This window comes from Mesoplodon densirostris, chromosome 2 (genome assembly GCF_025265405.1).
Source record: "Mesoplodon densirostris isolate mMesDen1 chromosome 2, mMesDen1 primary haplotype, whole genome shotgun sequence".
Taxonomy (NCBI): domain Eukaryota; kingdom Metazoa; phylum Chordata; class Mammalia; order Artiodactyla; family Ziphiidae; genus Mesoplodon; species Mesoplodon densirostris.
The window spans coordinates 155,658,016-155,678,522 of record NC_082662.1 but is presented as its reverse complement, the minus strand read 5'-3'; the positions used below and the strand labels follow the sequence as shown (position 1 = coordinate 155,678,522).

The following is a 20,507-nucleotide window of genomic DNA, read 5'->3' as shown; positions in this document are numbered from 1 at the left end:
GTTGATTTACAATGTTGTGTTGAATTTCTGCTGTACAGCAAAGTGACTCAGTTATACATTTATATACATTGTTTTTCATATTTTCCATTGTGGTTTATTAGAGGATATTGAATATAGTTCCCTGTGCTATACAGTAGGATCTTGTTGTTTATTTCTCCTATATATAATAGCTTGCATCTGCTAATCCCAAACTCCCAATCATTCCCTCCCCAACGCCCCTTACCCTTTGGCAACCACGAGTCTGTTCTCTATATCTGTGAGTCTGTTTTTGTTTTGTAGATATGTTCATTTGTGTCATATTTTAGATTCCACATGTAAGTGATATCATGTGGTATTTGTCTTTGTTTCTGACTTACTTCACTTACTATGATAATCTCTAGGTCCATCCACGTTGCTGCAAATGGCATTATTTCATTCTTTTTAATGGCTGAGTAATATTTCATTGTGTGTGTATATATATATCTTAAAAATTTTTTTTAATTTTTAATTTTTAAAATTAATTTTTTATTGGCATATAGTTGATTTACAATGTTGTATCAGTTTCTGCTGTACAGCAAGGTGAATCAGTTATACATATATATATATCCACTCTTTTTTAGATTCTGTTCCCATATAGGTCATTACAGAGTACTGAGTAGAGTTCCCTGTGCTATACAGTAGCTTCTTATTCATTATCTGTTTTATATATAGTAGTGTGTATATGTCAATCCCAATCCCCCAATTTATCCTTCCCACCCCTTCTTTCCCCCTTGGTAACCATGTTTGTTTTCTACATCTTTGACTCTATTTCTGTTTTGTAAATAGGTTCATTTGTACTTTTTTTTTAGATTCCACATGTAAGTGATGTCATATGATATTTGTCATTCTCTGTCTGACTTACTTCACATGGTCTCTAGGTCCATCAATGTTGCTGCAAATGACATTATTTTGTTCTTTTTAATGGCTGAGTAATATTCCATTGTGTGTGTGTGTGTGTGTGTGTGTGTGTGTGTACACTACATCTTCTTTATCCATTCATCTGCTGATGGACATTTAGGTTGTTTCCATGTAGACAAAATTTTTAAAAATGAAGATTTTTTTTTTTTTTTGTGGTACACGGGCCTCTCACTGTTGTGGCCTCTCCCATTGTGGAGCACAGGCTCTGGACGTGCAGGCTCAGCGGCCATGGCTCACGGGCCCAGCCGCTCCGCGGCATGTGGGATCTTCCCAGACCAGGGCATGAACCCGTGTCCCTTGCATCAGCAGGCAGACTCTCAACCACTGCGCCACCAGGGAAGCCCGAAGATGTATATTTAATTGATGAATAAGGCAGCTATTCTATTATGGGCCTTGAAAAGGAAAAGTTACATTGTTTTCTTTTGTTTATTCTCTATTGGATAGCTGGCTATTGTCCAATTAAGGGCTCTTTTTTCCACCAGAACCTATGAGTATGAGCCAGAATTCTATTTCTGTTGTTTGTGAACATGTTAAAACTTTCAACTTTAATTATACACTAATAAACTAGGGAAAGTGGTTCTTATTTTTTTTACGTAATGTAACTGTATTACGATCACTTGATAACTCGCTTTGGTTCTATTACCTTGGTACCCAAGATGACAACTGACTTGAAATATGGCAGCCTGTGGACAATTATAGTGATGCTTTAGGAAAGTAGTTATGTCCCACAATACAGTGTTCTATGTTTCTAAAATGTTTGCTGGTTGGTTGCCTAATTTCACATCTGGAAATTATAATATTAACAATAAATTATGACCCTCAACAGATTCAAATTTTTATACCATTTTCCTCTTTAATAGTCAGACCTCATCTACGACATGGGTGTTCCATTCTGATGCAGAACTTTAAAAGGGACATTGACATGTCCAGAGAAAACAATTGTGAAAGTAAATATATAACATAAGAAACAAACCTATAAAAGAAACAGACTCACAGATACAGAAAACAAACTAGTAGTTACCAGTGGGGAGAGGGAAAGGGGGAGGGGCAAGATAGGGTAGAGGACTGAGGTATGAACTACTATGTATAAAATAAATAAGCTACAAGGATACATTGTACAGCACAGAGAATATAGCCAATATTTTATAATAACTATAAATGTAATATAACCTTTAAAAATTGTCTGTCACTGGGGCTTCCCTGGTGGCGCAGTGGTTGAGAGTCCGCCTGTTGATGCAGGGGACATGGGTTCGTGCCCCGGTCCGGGAAGATCCCACATGCCGTGGAGCGGCTGGGCCCGTGAGCCATGGCCTCTGAGCCTGCGCGTCCGGAGCCTGTGCTCCACAACGGGAGAGGCCACAACAGTGAGAGCCCCGCGTACCGCAAAAAAAAAAAAAAAATTGTCTGTCACTGTGTTGTACACCTGAAACTTATATAATATTGTACATCAACTATACCTCAGTTTAAAAGAAAAAAGAAACAAATCTGGGAGCTAGCATGTTCAGTAGGAGAAAAAAAGATGACAAGTGAGTTCCCTCACTCTAGAAGTATTCAAACAGTAGAGAACTAACTGACCAGTGGTAAGAGATTTCTGTAGAAGAATACCTTGAATTAATGGGGCTTTGTGTTGGATCATCACTAATAGGAAATAACAGCTATAATGTCAACTCCCTGAAAACAAGGACTTTGTTCACCGAGATATGCACAATGTCTTGAACAGTCAGTCATTCACTGAATGATTATATAATTGATTCAGTATATCAGTGGTTCTCAAAGTATGGTCCATGGACCCCCTTGAAGGTCCATAAAACCCTTCATGAGGTGAAAACTAGTGTCATTGTAACACTGAGTTATCATCTGCCTTTTTCATTCTCGTTCTGATATGATTTTTCTTGAAGCTACATGGTATGGGATATTACAACAGATTGAATTCAAAAGCAAATGAAAATCCAGCTCTATTCTATTAAAGCAAACATTAAAGAGATTTGTAAAAATGTGAAACTGCGTGTTCTTCTCACTAATTTTTTTTGTTTTAGAAAATGTAGTTATTTTTCAGAAAAACTATGTTAAATATATAATGAGGTTATTAATGTTTAAGTGAATTAACAAATACATATTTTAAATAATTTCAGTTTTCCAATGCAATAAATAACAATAGATATAATCCATATAAAAAAAAGCTCTTTGGAGTTCTCAATTTTTAAGAGTATAAAGGGGTTTTGAGATAAAATTGAGAACCTCTGCTATATACTATGTTCAATTTGGTTCTGGTTCAGTAGTTTTAGAAAACATGAATTTATGATTCAAGTTAGTTCATGATTTAAATAAGAAACTGATTGAATTAATGATTCAGTGAAAAATTGGTGTGTGAAATTGGTTTGGGTTTAATAAATTACAATGGTTTGTTAATGTTTTAGGTTCCTAATTTTAGTGCTTTCTAAAAATAGGTAATTGAAAGAAATAAAGTCATGTTGGCTAAAAGACTTTACCTCAGTGAAAAAGGCTGGAATAAGTATACTAAGCATTTCATCATACTGCTGTCAACTAAGGTAAAGCTCAATTCACTTAAATCATGGGAAAAGAGACACCAACTGTTGAGGGTTGAAGCTACAAGAAGGCTTTGTTAATTTATAGATTTTTTAAAAATTTAATTAATTATTTATTTATTTTTGGCTGCGTTGGGTCTTCATTGCTGTGCACAGGCTTTCTCTAGCTGCGGCCAGCAGGGGCTACTCTTCTTTGCCGTGCGTGGGCTTCTCACTGCAGTGGCTTCTCTTGTTGTGGACCATGGGCTCTGGAGCACAGGCTCAGTAGTTGTGGTGCACGGGCTTAGTTGCCCTGCGGCATGTAGGATCTTCCCCCCCGAACCCATGTCCCTTGCATTGACAGGTGGATTCTTAACCACTGCGCCACCAGGAAGTCCCTAATTTATAGATTAAATTTTAAATATAGTTTTATATTTGTGCTTTATTGGAGGCAAAATGAAAAATCTAAGGAAAAGTGAATAAAGGCCCTTCTTTACATTTGTCTTCTATAATAATTAGAGAAATTTAAGCAATTTGTCTAAGTTAATAACATGCAGATGTTACTTATAGAGTTATAGTGCTTAAACAAAAATGTAACTGTGTTCATTGAAATAATTGCATTATTGATACATTCTGTGCAATATTATGGGACAATTCAGTGAGCACACTAGGTTGAAAAGGAAGGAAGTGGCATTTAGTATGTTTCTAGAGCCAAACCATTTACACTAATTTCATTTAATTCTTATAACAGTCCTGTGAGATATATATTAGGGTCTTTATTTTATAGATAAGAAAAATTAATCTCAAGTTAAGAGCCAAGATTATACAGCCAGTCAATGGCTAGGATTTATATTTTGTTCTGTCTGGCTTTGAAATTCCTGTTCTTTCCAATGTACTGCACTGCCTGCCAAATCCTATGAGGAAACTGGGCTCGTGTTGCAAAGGAAAAAATCTTGTTCCTGATGCTTTTTTTATTGTGGAAAAATTCTCCACCAAAGGGACTGTGTAATAGTGTCACTGATATTTTGAAAGAGGAATATCTTTTCAACTTTTGGATCCATTTTCTACCTATGACTCTAGTATTGCAATATTAATAATGGCCTGGTGTATGCTAATAAGTATTTGTTACATGAATAAATGAATAAGTGGTTTAATTCCATGCATTTTATCTAGGACACTGCAGACCTTGCACTGTTGCAGAAGTTGATGGAGAAATGGAGAAACTTAGTGAATAAATTTAGACAGGAAGTGGAACAAAATGAAGAGTCTACAAGAGAAAAATTGCAAAGTGTTAAGGATGGCCTTGTCAAATGGCAGCAGTTCTTCAGAAATAATACGTGGGTCTCCAAGAATCTTGTTTTTCTGATTATTTGATGTCATGTTTGATAACTCAGTCCAATTCTTCCTCTCTTTTTATCTTGTTTCTCTTTTACCTTGTAATTACTCTAACATTGATTTTGGCAAGGTAACCAGCTGCCCTTACATGGGCACAATCCTGCTAGGAACTTGAATGGTCTTGCAGTTTCTAGTGCTAATCATCTCTGATCATCTTGGTCCCTGTACCCAACTGCTGCTGCTTCCACTAAGTCCAACTCTTTTTCTTTTCTTCTCTTTACTCTCTTTTTAAAATCAAGTCAACTTATGTCATTACTCTGGGCAAACTTGAATATCTGGATCCATCTGCAAATTCTGTAGCATAGTGCATGTGCCGAGAAGTGGAATCAATGATTGGCAGTTATAAGGAGGTTGATTCTGATTGGATATCATATCTTGTAACAATTAGAGAAATTTGATAGTGGAAGAAGCTGCCTTCCTTTGTTAATTAACAAAGTAGTTAATTGGAGGCTGGATGACTGCATCACAGCCAAGGTTAGTGCGAATCCATACTTTGATTGCAGGCTGAACTCAGTGATTTCTAAAGTTTTTTTTTTTTTTAAACTTTAAGATGCTTCCTCTGTTGAGGAAACATATGTAGGTACCATTTCCATTTCAGATTGAGAAGAGCGGTTTCAGTTTTTCACATCCTCTAAGACAGCTGTCCGCAACCTTTTTGGCACCAGGAACCGGTTTCATGGAAGACAGTTTTTCCACGGACTGGTTGGGAGGGATGATTTCAGGATGATTCAAGAGCATTATATTTATTGTGCACTTTGTTTCTATTATCATTACATCCGCTCCAGCTGAGATCATCAGGCATTAGATCCTGGAGGCTGGGATCTAAACCCAACCTGCCTGGATCTAAACCTGCTCTAAGAGGTTCCCCAGTGAGTAGATTTGGAAGTTGTGGAAGCTGAAGCTGGTACATATCCAAGCTGGTTGCTGCTGCCATTGCCCGCTTCTACTGTGTATTGACACTTAGCTGGGAGAGGAGCACAGGTGGCAGTGGTTCCCTTCTCCCTTTCTCCTCAGGAGCTTCTTTATCAAGAGCTTTCTCCTTGTGAGGCTTCAAAAGATATTAAAGGAAACTCTTAACAGAAGTTGGGGCTCCTGACCTAAATGTTGAGTTTTAATTGTTCTTTAAGCTTCCTTTCTATTTATATATTGTTTTGGTTGCTGTGTTCAGCAGGAATCATTCTTATGATGACCTAATTTTGGGTGCTGAGGACCCAGAGACCACTCTTTTAATACTGTCATGGCCTCTGACCCTGTAATTTGCTTACTCAGGTCTGATTAGGGTCTGAATTTATATTTATATTTGTAAACTTAAAAATAAATGCCTATGAGGGAGAGGCTGAACCTGAAAGGCATTAGGGAAAATCATCAGGGAGAAAGATATTATTAATTGTTATAAATGTGTGGATTCATGATTTTCTTTGTTTATATCTTGTTATGAGACCATGCTCTTGTTCCTTTTCCTTCTTTCAGTGGAAAAGACATTTCATCCCCTAGTGAAGAAAATAGATTTGAATCAGTTGTTCCAGACTTCAAGCAGTGGCAAAAGGTAAGACTTTCTAGTAAACAGCTTGGTAATCAAAATGCTGTTTGTAAACTTGTCACTCTTCACCTACAACTAAGTCACAACTCATCCTTTAAAAATGCCATACTAGGTTTTATGAAAGATAAGGAAAGCATCAAGGCTACAGGGGCTTTTAAAAATACTCTTAAAGATTCTATTTTCAGTTCTATTTTAGATTTTCGAGTCAAAGTTAGGCTGCCAGAAATAAATTGGGAAAAGATACTTGGGTGGCAGTTAGGGTAGTTCTGATTCTCTCATCTAATTGTCGGACATAAGTAACATCCGTGCCTCTCATGTACCTGGCTTTTTTCTTTCTTTTTTTAAAATAAATTTATTTATTTATTTTATTTTTGGCTGCTTTGGGTCTTCGTTGCTGCATTCAGGCTTTCTCTAGTTGTGGCGAGCGAGGGTTACTCTTCGTTGCCGTGCATGGGCTTCTCATTGCGGTGGCTTCTCTTGTTGTGAAGCACGGGCTCTAGGCACAAGGGCTTCAGTGGTTGTGGCTCACGGGCTCTAGAGCACAGGCTCAGGAGTTGTGGCACATAGGCTTAGTTACTCCGTGGCATGTGGGATCTTCCCAGACCAGGGATCGAACCTGTGACCCATGCATTGGCAGGCAGATTCCCTGCCACCAGGGAAGTCCCTACCTGGCTTTTTTCTTAAGGACAAATTGGACTTTTAAAATTAATAACATCTTTTTTAAAAATTGTGGTAAAATATACATAACATAAAATTTATCATTTTAATCATTTTTAAGAGTACAGTTCAGTGGCATTAAGTACATTCACATTGTTCTGCAACCATCACCACCATTCATGTCCAGAACTTTTTTATCTTCCTGAACTGAAACTCTACCCATTAAACAAACAATAACTCCCCATTTCCTCCTCTTCCCAGGCCCTGGCAACCACGATTCTACTTTCTGTCTTTATTTTTCCTTTTTTTTTTTTTTTTTTTGTGGTACGCGAGCCTCTCACTGTCGTGGCCTCTCCCGTTGCGGAGCACAGGCTCCGGACGCGCAGGCTCAGCGGCCATGGCTCACGGGCCCAGCCGCTCCGCGGCATGTGGGATCTTCCCGGACCAGGGCACAAACCCATGTCCCCTGCATCGGCAGGCGGACTCAACCACTGCGCCACCAGGGAAGCCCTACTTTCTGTCTCTATAAATTTAACTAATCTAGGCACCTCATATGAATAAAATCATATAGAATTAGTCCTTTTGTGACTGATTTATTCCCTTCAGCATAATATCCATAAGATTCATCCATGTTGCAGCATATATCGGAATTTCCTTCTTCCTTAAGGTCGAATCATATTCCATTGTATGTATATATCACACTTTGTTTATTAATAACATCTTTTTAAAAGGGTCCAAACTTTGAAAATAGGTTTCATTAATCAAATTACTCTCATGTTATAGTAGTCTGACAAGGGGAAATATATGATATTGAAATCCTCCAATGTGAACATCACACTCATGACCTAATGAAATCTCATCCAGATCCCAGGGAACCATTTTCTTTTCTTTTGGAATGATTTGAGCTGAATATTCTAAGAATTGAAGATGTTTGTTGTCATATATACAACATAGCTAGTTTAGTGACTTTTTTTTTTTACTGTTTATCTGTTTGACATTGCATAGATAAAATTGAAAAAATCATGCTTCTTTTTTTAGTAGGAATAATAATAATTCTCATTCATTAACTTGTCAGGATGAAGGTGCTTTCCACATGTTGCTTTACTTATTCTTCATAGCATCCACATAATGCAGGTTTTATAATCCCCATCTCACAGATGTGGAAATTGAAGGTTAGAAATGTTAACTTGCCTTAGTTATCTGTAAATGGTAAATGGCTGAGTCAGAATTTGAGTCCATGTCTCTCCAATTCCAAAATTCTTACCCTTAATTGCTCTGCTACAGTGCTTCCCTATACTGATTACTGATAAGTGTGGGTGATTTGTTTCCATTATCTGAGTCACAAATAATGGCAAGCTTTATATATAGGTTGCACTTTATTTTTTCCACAAATATTTATTGATATGTCAGATATAGCACTTGGACTTGGGATTAAACAGATAAATGAAAACCTATACATTCTACAAACTTTCCCAGTTTAGTGGGGATCATGTAAACAGAAATATTACATCCTTACCAAAGCAAATAGTAATTACAAATGCTCAGCTAGGTGGGAATGTGAATTGGTACAGCCACTATGGAGAACAGTATGGAGGTTCCTTAAAAAACTACAAATAGAACTACCATATGACCCAGCAATCCCACTACTGGGCATATACCCTGAGAAAACCATAATTCAAAAAGAGTCATGTACCAAAGTGTTCATTGCAGCTCTATTTACAATAGCCCAGAGATGGAAACAACCTAAGTGTCCATCATCCGATGAATGGATAAAGAAGATGTGGCACATATATACAATGGAATATTACTCAGCCATAAAATGAAAGGAAATTTAGCTATTTGTAATGAGGTGGATGGACCTCGAGTCTGTCATACAGAGTGAAGTAAGTCAGAAAGAGAAAGACAAATACCGTATGCTAACACATATATATGGAATTTAAGAGAAAAAAAATATCATGAAGAACCTAGGGGTAAAACAGGAATAAAGACACAGACCTACTAGAGGATGGACTTGAGGATATGGGGAGGGGGAAGGGTAAGCTGTGACAAAGCGAGAGAGAGGCATGGACATATATACACTACCAAACGTAAGGTAGATAGCTAGTGGGAAGCAGCCACATAGCACAGGGAGATCAGCTCGGTGCTTTGTGACTGCCTAGAGGGTTGGGATAAGGAGGGTGGGAGGGAGGGAGACGCAAGAGGGAAGAGATGTGGGAACATATGTATATGTATAACTGATTCACTTTGTTATAAAGCAGAAACTAACACACCATTGTAAAGCAATTATACTCCAATAAAGATGTAAAAAAAAAATGCTCAGCTCTGTGAGACTTAATTGCCTATCACTAATTTTTTTACCTATATAGGATTTCATATAATTATTTTCATCCCTGGTAAACTATGGGTTATCTTACAGAGTATCAAAATTGATTAAAATTCACTTTAACTTTGAAATTAAAATATATGTCATATGAAGAAATGGTACGACAAATAATAATAAGATATGTAATTCCAAAATATTTAGGAGTCACCTGAGTAGACTTTGATGAAATCAGTGAATAATGTGCTAATTTCCTCATCCTCCTTTCACTCTCTAGATGTTGACTGAAGACAAAGACAAATTTTCTGGGGATCTTCTAGTGTCAAAATATGATTCTCTCAAGATTATTAAACATTTACAGGAAAGCTGGGCAGATATTGGGCTTGGGATATTTAGTCGCCATAAAAGTATGGAGGGAAAGATACCACCAGAGCAGAAGCACATGGAGGAAATTGTGAAAAGTACAGGAAGACTCTACAAAGAATTTGAAATAAGAATAAATGGGGATAATGGTAAGGAAAAAAAAAACAATGATAATCATAATTGGATTGCTTGACAATAGAAAGCATTTTAATAATTATTATTTTCAATACAATTAGTATTTAAAAATAATACATATAGTTTTAAAAATCAAGGAAAATAAAGCATGGAGCATCACTTTATTGAGATATAAGTCATATACAGTACAATTCATCTATTTAAAGTATACAGTTTGATGGTTTTTAGTATATTCACAGACATATGCAACCAGGTGGTAAATGATTTTAAATAAAAGAGGAAGTCAAAATGATGAATGAGAGTGAAATTAACAAATCATTTTGAATCCTACTAAAAGACTGAAGTTTACTGATGAAGGCAGTGAGAATATTTTCATCAATGACAAGAAAAAGTTTGTTTTTAAATTATTTCTCTTTATATATCTCTGAGATGGGAGCATTTTCATTTCTTATTTTGCAAATGAGTTTAGACAAAAGTATAGAGAGGGTATTTTGCCATGATCTCACAGTGAATCAGTCAAAAATTAGAATCCAAAGTTGATACTTATTCAGACCAAAACTATAAACTTCATGTAAACCCGAACAATGACCTAAAAAATGACTCAAGAACTATATCTCTTCTAGTTTCTATTAACTATCTTATAATCATGAAGAAGCTGTTTTTCATCATTGTCTTCTTAACAGGATAACTCAGTGAATTAATACCTTTAACAGAAACTGCAGTTCATGGTTTCTGGATTTAATGCATTTCATTCTCAGCTGAGAAGAGAAGACAGAGTAAAAACTGTTATCAACGAAATAGTCCATCAGTCAGAAAAGCACTGTTTACATAGTTTTTATTCACTAAATATTTATTTAGGAACTACTCTTCGCAAGATTCTCTGCTAGGCAAGCTGTAGGATAATAAGAAAATGGAAAAAGATATGCCCCTGCCCATTAGTATTTCATAATTTATTATTGATAGTAAACTTACACATACTTCTAAAAGTTAATGCTTTTCTCACTTTTCCAGGTATCTCTAAAATTCTTCCAAGTTTGGTTAGTTCTCTTGAATTCTGTTCTTTCAAATTGGAAAGCCTGCTGGAGTTTCCTGAACTGCTTCTTGAAGAATGGGAGGGACTTAATGAAAAAATTAATGAAATGAAATCTCACTTGGAGGCATCGTTAAACATTATTGGTACTGTTCCGCAGTACACAGATGTGGATTCTGTCTCGTAAGTTCCCATAGCTCTCTGCTGGGTAGAAGGGACTCCCCACTTCTCAACTGCATTTTCTCAGTACTTTGCGTCAGCAATGGGTATTTGGGGTCAGATACAAAACCTTGACATTCTCTTCCTCCAAGTAAGAAAACCATCGGACTGGGAGCTGGAGGGTGAGGGAGTCCTGGGTTCTTAACCACAGCAGTCTAGGGTGGAGTTTCTGCCTCACTGAGCTGAGAAGGGGAAGAGCGGGAGTAGTTTCGGTTCAAATACCATAGACTCTTGCCTTTCCTACTGAATCTTCATAAATTGTCTTGAATATAAGTTTCTTCAGTTGCTGTTTGTCCTTAGAACCATTTCCAGAAGCTTTCAATGGTTTTTGTTTTGTTTTAGTAATTTTCACTAATTTCACTGAAGAGTGGGTCACCTTTTCTCCTCCCTCTGTCATGTTGGAAGTTGATCTCTTGAGAGGATTTTAAAACTCATTCTTCTCGTTTTGTGGCCTCAGTGGTCTAGAAGTAAATGTAAAGAGAGTGAGTGTAAGTCTTTACAGTAGAGGTCTAACACTGAAAGTAAGGTCTACATTGTCCAGAGTGCATTACACCTAACCTACGTGAGGTTAGGAAGGCTGTCAGTGAGTAGCCATTCTACCAGATAATTCAAGGATTTGATTCACCTTTCTCTGAGCTCTCAAACAGTTGTACACACTGAAGTTTACTAGGCCCAGCCAAATAAAACCCTTTCTTTTATCCGATAGTTACTTTCATACTCTTAAGTAAGTCACTTATCTTTATTTTGCTTGCTTTTTCCTTCAGGGTACTCCAAGCACATATATTTAACATGATTCAACAATGGCTTTTGAAGATAGGCAATGAGGTTAACAATGGTAACATGGAACTTCAGCGCCAAGTATGTACTTGTAGGAATTTCTTAGATTATTTTTTGCCTTGGCTGGGAGTTTTCTTCAAGGAAAAATCAAGTCATGCCTACCCAATTGAAGCAGGAGGTTGGGAGGGCAAAATGAGAACTTACATAATATAATTACTGAAATGATTTTCAGTGGATTTTTAAATGCGATACGTTCCTGCCTTTGGAATGAAGTTTCACAGATGATCAAAAGTTTTTGAGATCTAATTATTATCTTTACTCTTTACTCAGTATACTGAAAAAATTTTCCCTCAATAGCATTAATCATTTTAAGAATTTATGTTGGTGCCCTTGACTGGCTAAAGGGATGACGGAAACATGTTTCTAAGAAGAAAAACAAGATGCTACAATACTATTCGTCTACAGTTATTTGAACAAATAGGGAATTGTCCTGCAGTTCTGAAGAACTAAACCTGTGGAATTCTTTTTTTTTTTAATTAATTAATTTATTCATTTTGGCTACGTTGGGTCTTCGTTGCTGCGTGGGCTTTCTCTAGTTGCGGCAAGCGGGGGCTACTCTTTGTTGCGGTGCGTGGGCTTCTCATTGCGGTGGCTTCTCTTGTTGCAGAGCATGGGCTCTAGGCTCATGGGCTCTAGAGTGCAGGCTCAGTAGTTGTGGTGCATTGGCTTAGTTGCTCCATGGCATGTGGGATCTTCCCGGACCAGGGCTCGAACCTGTGTCCCCTGCATTGGCAGGCGGATTCTTAACCAGTGCACCACCAGGGAAGTTCCCTGTGGAATTCTTAACTAGCACAACATGAAATAATAATTTCCAAAGGATGTTTTAGTTTTTTACGTTTACTCCCACTTCCTAGTCTTAATTATAATCTAAATTTATACAGGAATCTCTTATTATAAGTAAACTTAATATGCAAATATTTGACCTTACAAAATTGATAAAATGAATTTAATTTTAATATTGCTTATATTGGGAATTTGAAAGGCAGAGATCAGTATGTTGTATGGGAATACTACTTGTGAAGCATTATATCACAGTCTATGAGCACATTGTGAACATAGAGACATCAAGAGTTGAGGAGCAAATATGTTAAGACTGGAAGTATGGATCCAGGGGATCCCCAGGCTTGGGAGAAATTTCTATGACTTAGAACACAACCAAAATTAAGAAGAGAAAGGGTAGGAGAGTGCCTGTCACATAGTGGAACTCAATAAATATTTCTCGAATGAAGTAACAACAGTCCAGCATTGTTGATGTTTTATGGTGTTGCTACATTAACCCCTTCTTTGGTAAGTTTACCACTGGATACTCAGTTTACCATTGGGGATTATCTCCGGGGAATCATATTCTCAATTTTTAATATTGTGGAATTCAATTTTTATAATATAGGATTATTTAGAAAGTACCTTTATATACTTCTCATTTTTATATTTTATATACTTCTCTATTTTAACACTACAGCACTATAATATAGTTAAGCTGCCTAGAAAACTTGCAAGATTATACATTCCTCGAGGAACTGTGTGTATCCATAGTAACTGGTATAAGTATTTAAAAATGGAAAAGTTTATCTTTTTTTAACCCACCATTCATTTTCCTTTCTGATCCATTTTCTTCCAGATTTTTTGGTTTTGTTTTGTTTTTTTCTTTATACTTTTACTCCATCTAATCTGTGCTGCTTGGCAGTCTAAAACAGTGATCTTCAAATATTTTTTTATCATTTATCTCTATCAGCAAAAAATCTTTGAACAAGTTATTTCTAACTTACTATTTCTAACTTACTTATGAGAATTTCTGTTAACCTTTTAGGTACATTATAAAATATAAACAAATAGTCAAAAGAGATGAAGTGAATAATATTTTAAAATAATTTTTAGTAATGGTTTTAAAAAAACTGATGTGATTGAACAGGCTTCATAATTTTTTTACAATCACAGGTTAATACTTAGTGATAAAGCCATTTGAAGGTCTGCTCCTAAGTTCAGTTTACTTCATTACTTGTTTTAAAGGACTGTCATTGCTGAAATAATAGCTCACAAAAGAACAATGCAAATTGAAGAAGTGTATTATTGGCTGTATTTATTAAATAATGCTCATTTTTCAATTCCATCAATCAGTTATGTAAAGATTTTTTTAAAATTGATTAGTAAAATTTTCCATCTACCATAATGTCAATCAGTTGTTCTTATAAACATTAGGCAATATAGCATTTCTTTTTTCTAACAAAAGATCCCCAACCAATTGATACACTTTATTTGTAAGATTTTAAAAGAATTAGAAACGTATTTCCAGATTTTCAAGTATATAAATTTGTGAGTTTTTAAAAGTGAGCTATATATCATTTTCAGCAACAAAATCATACCAAGATGGAAATCCTTCCAACTCTCCATTTTCAAAATGGCTGCCCCATAATGTAAATTTCTTTTACTCATTGTTAAACATCAATTGTATTTTGAAGGGACAAACTAAGAGTGATTTTTTTTTATATCAGCTATGTTGCCACTTGCCATCCCTGAAAAGATTAGTAAATTTGAAACAAGCCGTTTTATTAAAAAACACTTCATCTTAAAGTTTCTCTTAAGAATTTTATATCAGAATCACTGTAAATCTCTGGTTTATTATAAAAATTATCATTTTCACTCTCCATCTAATTAAAGAGAATGATTCCATATCTTAGTGAAAGTGTGTTTATTTTGATTCTAATTTTAAATTCACCGGTGACCTATATTGCATGACCTTGATTCTACCATTTAATCTCTCTAATATAACTATGAAATGAAGATAACACATATTTGTGTTTATTTCACAGGGGTGGTTTAAGGATTTATTAATATTTTTTGTAAGCAAAAATGAGTTATTTCGATGACAGTATCATCCAGGCCATTGGTATATGAAAGAACAGTTTAGAGAATTAATTAATTCTCTAAGAAGAATTAATGTAATTGAATAGCAGCAGGGGCTTAGTGGGGAAAATATCTTTGGCTTATGGAAAGAAGGTAGTAGTTTTTTAAACTCTTTCTCAGGAAGAGTTGCCCTTTTCCTGACATGTTAATTCAGGTGTAAAAGTACACTAATCAAGATTACTTTAGAGACTTCCCTGGTGGCACAGTGGTTAAGAATCCACCTGCCAATGCAGGGGACAAGAGTTCGATCCCTGGGCCGGGAAGATCCCACATGCCACAGAGCAACTAAGCCCATGAGCCACAACTACTGAGCCTGCACTCTAGAGCCCACGAGCCACAACTACTGAGCCTGCATGCCACAACTACTGAAACTTGCACGCCTAGAGCCTGTGCTCCGCAACGAGAGAAGCCACCTCAATGAGAAGCCCGTGCAGCGTAGTGAAGAGTAGCCCCCGCTTGCTGCAACTGGAGAAAGCCCGTGCACAGCAATGAAGACCCAACGCAGCCAAAAATAAATAAATAAAATAAAATAAATTTATTTTTTAAAAAAGATTGCTTTAGGTCGTTTATGGCCTTTTCTTTTGAGGCAGGAAGTTTGTGTTTTAGTACAAGGATAGACTACCAAGCTTCATTTTTATTCATTAATTTAACAAACATTTATTAAGCACTTACTCCCTGCTAAGTACTGTGTGTGGTATTGAGGGATAAAATGATGGTCCATGCCTTAAAAAGACTCACAGACTAAATGAGGAGACAGATATGCAAACAATTATAATAGAGATATGTACAAAGTACTATAGCAACATAAGATAAGGAGCAAATTAAGTCAAGTGAAAGTTAAAAATTCTTCTCAAAGTAGATTATATTTAAGCCAAGAAGAACACTTAGGAACTCACCAGAGAAAGGGACTACATAGGGCATTGAAGAGAATGGTTGACGTCTGCATTTCATAAAGTTTTTTGCATCTTATTTCTGGGACCCAGCCTCAGCAAACGCCATTTGCAAAGGTTCCCAAACTTTCTTCTCAGTGCCTAAGGGTGCCCCAGTATTTTCGCACTCCTAAGCCAAAAAAAATTACCACACAGTCCAATTTATTATTACATAGGGAGGTTCAAACAGCTTACTAAATATTTATGTCCTAAATATTAGTATAACTTTTGGAAAAATATTATAATACGTGTTAAAATAGTTAAACAAGGAGACCATTGGACTGTAGCTTTAGTGCTTTTATTTTATTTTTATTTTTTTTTGTGGTACGCGGACCTCTCACTGTCGTGGCCTCTCCCGTTGCGGAGCACAGGCTCCGGACGCGCAGGCTCAGCGGCCATGGCTCACGGGCCCAGCCGCTCCGCGGCATGTGGGATCTTCCCGGACCGGGGCACGAACCCGTGTCCCCTGCATCGGCAGGCGGACTCTCAACCACTGCGCCACCAGGGAAGCCCGGTGCTTTTAGTAGCCTGTGTAAACAAACCAAAGCCAGAGTCGATGCACTCAAATCCAAGAAAACGAAACTCAAGAACAACTAATTCTAAAACAGTCAACTAGATCTTCTCGAATATGAGAAAATGAAACTCAAGAACAACTCTCATAACAGCCAGATAACTAAATTTTCCTAAATAAGGCAAACATTGAAGTTACAACCAATTAAATAATTGCTTTGCTTTGCTTAGTGTCTTCTCTGTAGAAATGTCTGTCCTAGCTCCCACCTACAGAGTGCCTCTAACCATTTTTTGGGTTTGGCACTGCCTGATTGGAATTGTTGTTTGCCCAAAGATACTTTGTAAAATTTAATGTGTCTCAGTTTAACTTCATTGAAAGAAAAAACCCTTTTATTAATTAATCTTTAATTGAGGTATATTGACTTAAAATATTAGTTTCAGGTGTACAACATAGTGATTCGATATTTTTATGCATTACAAAATGATCACCTTGATAAATTCAGTTACCATTTGTCACCATACTAAGTATCACAATATTATTGACTATATTCTCTATGCTACACATTACATCCCTGTGACTTATTTATTTCATGACTGGAAGTTTTTACTTCTTAATCTTCCTCACCTATTTCACTCATCTCCCCACCTCCACTTAAAAAATCCTTTTATTTTATTCTCATTTAATCAAAATTACTTACTAATGGAATGTATATACTTTTGCACTGTAAAACCTCTCTAACCTTGAAATCAGATGGGACATTGCCATCCTCACTTCCTCTCCCACCTTGATTTTCCCACAATAATTGTTTTTAATCACACAACCACCAATAAAACCAGCTTTCAAAGATATGGTGTCATCAAAAGTGATATAGTGTATCTGAGGTTGAAACTGTGAATCATGTCAAATTCATGCTATGTCTGACAGGTGTCACATATCATTATTATCTCCCTCAAGAATTTAAAATCCCATGGCATCCTTGAGAGCTCACTGTGAAGCCCTGGGATGCCTTGGTGCACACTGGTGGGAACTGTGGCCTTAACTGGTTAATATGCTTGACCAAGCTAAAGAAGAGGGTAGTTTAATGTAGTATAGTGAGCAAAAGAAAGTAAGGTTACAGTGGTTGAGTAGTGATGATTTGATTTCATTAAGAATAATAGTGTTGTTGAAAATTGGACACAGGTATGATCAGTTCTGTTTTTGTATGGTTTTTACTTTTCGATTTATTTTAAATGGGTCATGTGTATTATAATCATTTTTTTAAACAGATGGATGAATTGCATATACCCATGATTCAATGGATGGTAAATTTGCTGATTTTAATGGTACCTGACTTTCCTGATCCAGATACTCTCATAAAGTTGGAGGAGGAAAGTGCTGAAAAACGTGACCTAGGAATTGCCAAGTTGGAGCTAGATGCGATTGCCCTGGCAAAAATGTTGTCCCAATATTCCATCTATTTGAGCAGGTGAAACTATCTGGTTATTTTATTACTTCCCTTTTGAAGATTAAATGTGACATAAAACAGAGGAGAAACTAATGCAACATTGTAAATCAACTATACTCTAATAAAAATTAAGGAAAAAAAAGCAGAGGAAAGAAGGTCAGTTAAGTAGCAGCAATAAAAGATAGTTTAAAACCTTGAAAGAAATGCTAGTTCGGTTTTTAAACTAGCTTCAACACTGCCATGTTGGAATATGAGATTTCGGTATTTTCTTAATGGCTTTAGAATTCCTTTGAAAACAATGTTAGCGTAGGCAGGATGGGAAGTGTATATGTATGTGGGAGTGAGAGTTAGTAAAAAAAAAAAAAACAAAAAACAAATCACGTACTTGCATAAATAAGTTGCATCTTGCATTTTTGTACCTACTGTGGGGGAGTAGGTATAACCTGCATGTGTAATTCCATGCAAAGTGGAAGGTATACTTTTATATATTTCACTAAACACCAACCAAAACATCTCTTAAAAAAACAAAAAGTGAAAAAAAGCCTTATATCTGAAAAGCTAGAAGATTCCTGTCAAATAAATTCCTGTCTATAAAAATTGTAATTCATTAACTAGGAAGCATACTGTAACTATGATTACTTCAAATTCGGGAAGTAGCTTTTACAATCTAGCCAGTTTCCCCTTCAGTTCCATTCAGTGTTACCAGTGGTCAAGAGTGACGGGAGGGGAGGGGAGGAAGAGGACAAGAGTGAGAAACTGAGCAAGAAACAAATTATTCTCTGGTCAGTCAGTAGCTTAATTATTATGGTAAACTTCCACTGTATCTGGACTTAGAAGAGGAACCAACAATAAAAAGGTCATGCTCTGTATGTGTGCTCTTTTTTTTTTTTTCCAGTTGTTGCAAAGAGGTGGTAACAGCTATGGCTCTGAGTAAAGCAGGTCACTTAGAAAAAAATCCTACTAAGGAACTTAATGAACTGGACAAGATGAAGGTAATAACTTTGTATTCCCCTTACTTTTGTTTTGTTTGCTTTAAGTAGACTTTTTAGGTTTAATTGATTTACAACAAACTGCACGTATTTAAATGTGCAATTTGATAATTTCTAAAATGTACATACACCTGTAAAATAATCACTATGATTAAAAAAGGTACATATCCAACAAACTCAAAGTTTCCTTGTACCCCTTTTTAATCTCTCCTTGAAGCCTCGTCCTGTCCCAAGGCAATGTCTGATCCGCTTTCTAACACCAAAGATTAGTTTTCATTTTATAAATGGAATCATATGGAATGTACACTTTATTTGTCTGACTTCTTTGACTAAGCATAATTACTTTGAGATTCACACATATTGTTGCTTTTATCAAAAGTTCATGCTTTTTAGTGCTGAGCAGTATTCATTCTATGGATATACACAGTTTATTTATCAACCATTCTCTGCTGATGAACGTTTGAATTGTTTCCATTTTTTTATTATTACAAGCAAAGCTTCAATGCTTATCCTTGTACATATGCATTGCTTTCATTTGTCTTAAATAAGTATCTAGAAATGGAATGGCTAAGTCATATGGCATGTATTTTTAGCTTCTTAAGAAACTCAAACTGTCTTCCAAAGTGGTTAAACCATTTTACATTCCTGCTAGCAGTGTATGAGAGTTCCAGTTGCTTCACATCCTCACCCAACACTTGATATGGTCAGTGATTTCAATTTTAGACATTCCAATAAGTGGGTAGTGGTATGCCATTGTGGATTTTAATTTGCAGTTCCTTCATGATCAATGATGTTAAACATCTTTTCATGGGCTTATTTACCATTACATCTCCTGTGGTGAAAGTTATATTTGAAAGTTGCTAAGAGGGTAGATCTTAAAAGTTCTCATCACAAGAAAAAAAATTGTAACTATGTGAGGTAATGGATGTAATTATGTGAGGTAATGGATGTTACCACAACAACTGAATTTGTTGTGGTAATCATTTTGCAATATGTACATATATCGAATCATTATGTTGTACATCTTAAACTTATGCAATGTTATACATCAATAATATCGCAATAAAACTGGAAAAAATGCTAAAAAGAAGAAATGCAATTGTTTTATAATTTGGGTAGTGGATAATTGAAATATTTAAACCATTACCAGTGAAATAAAATTAACAAACTATTTATGGGAAAAAAGGTGAAATGTCTGCTCAAATCTTTGGCCATTTATTATTGGTTTGCTTGTTTTCTCATTATTGAATTTGAGAGTTCTTTATATATTCTTGATACAAGTCCTTTATCAGATATGTGATTTAGAAATATTTTCCCTCAGTCTGTGACTTTTCTTATCTTAACGTCTTTCAAAGAGGGGAACTTCTTGACTCTGATGAAGTTCAATCTATCATTTTTTTTCTTTTATGGGTCTTGCTTTTGATGTATCTAAGAAAAATTTATACTTGTATAGTAACATCATGAAGATTTTCTCCTAGAAGTATTACAGTTTTAGGTTTTGTATATTCAGATCTGTGACCCATTTTGAGTGACCCATTTTTTTTCTTATCTGGTGACAGGTATGGGTTGAAGTTCAGTTTTTGGCATTTGGATATCCAATTGTTTTAGCACCGTTTGTTGAAAAGACTATCTTTTCTCTATTAAGATGTCTTTTCATCTTTGTTGAAAATCTATTGACCGTATACATGTGCATGTTATTCTGGACATTCTATTATGTTCTGTTGATCTTTTTTTTTTTTTAATTTTATTTATTTATTTATGGCTGTGTTGGGTCTT

The 20,507-nt window shown here is 35.8% G+C and overlaps 1 protein-coding gene across 7 annotated transcripts in view; it reads left to right on the top strand.

Annotated features, from left to right (window-relative positions):
- The window catches only part of AXDND1 (axonemal dynein light chain domain containing 1), a 76,204-nt gene that overhangs the window by 33,968 nt on the left and 21,729 nt on the right, over window positions 1–20,507 (top strand). For 6 of the 7 annotated variants that reach the window (XM_060088542.1, XM_060088541.1, XM_060088544.1 and 3 more), the window contains 8 exons: window positions 3,384–3,485; window positions 4,635–4,798; window positions 6,327–6,402; window positions 9,651–9,885; window positions 10,883–11,084; window positions 11,885–11,978; window positions 17,564–17,763; window positions 18,638–18,734. In XM_060088542.1, the coding sequence (XP_059944525.1) occupies window positions 3,384–3,485; window positions 4,635–4,798; window positions 6,327–6,402; window positions 9,651–9,885; window positions 10,883–11,084; window positions 11,885–11,978; window positions 17,564–17,763; window positions 18,638–18,734 (1,170 nt within the window). The remainder of the gene's footprint in view (window positions 1–3,383; window positions 3,486–4,634; window positions 4,799–6,326; window positions 6,403–9,650; window positions 9,886–10,882; window positions 11,085–11,884; window positions 11,979–17,563; window positions 17,764–18,637; window positions 18,735–20,507) is intronic. The other variant, XM_060088543.1, reaches the window with a different exon arrangement.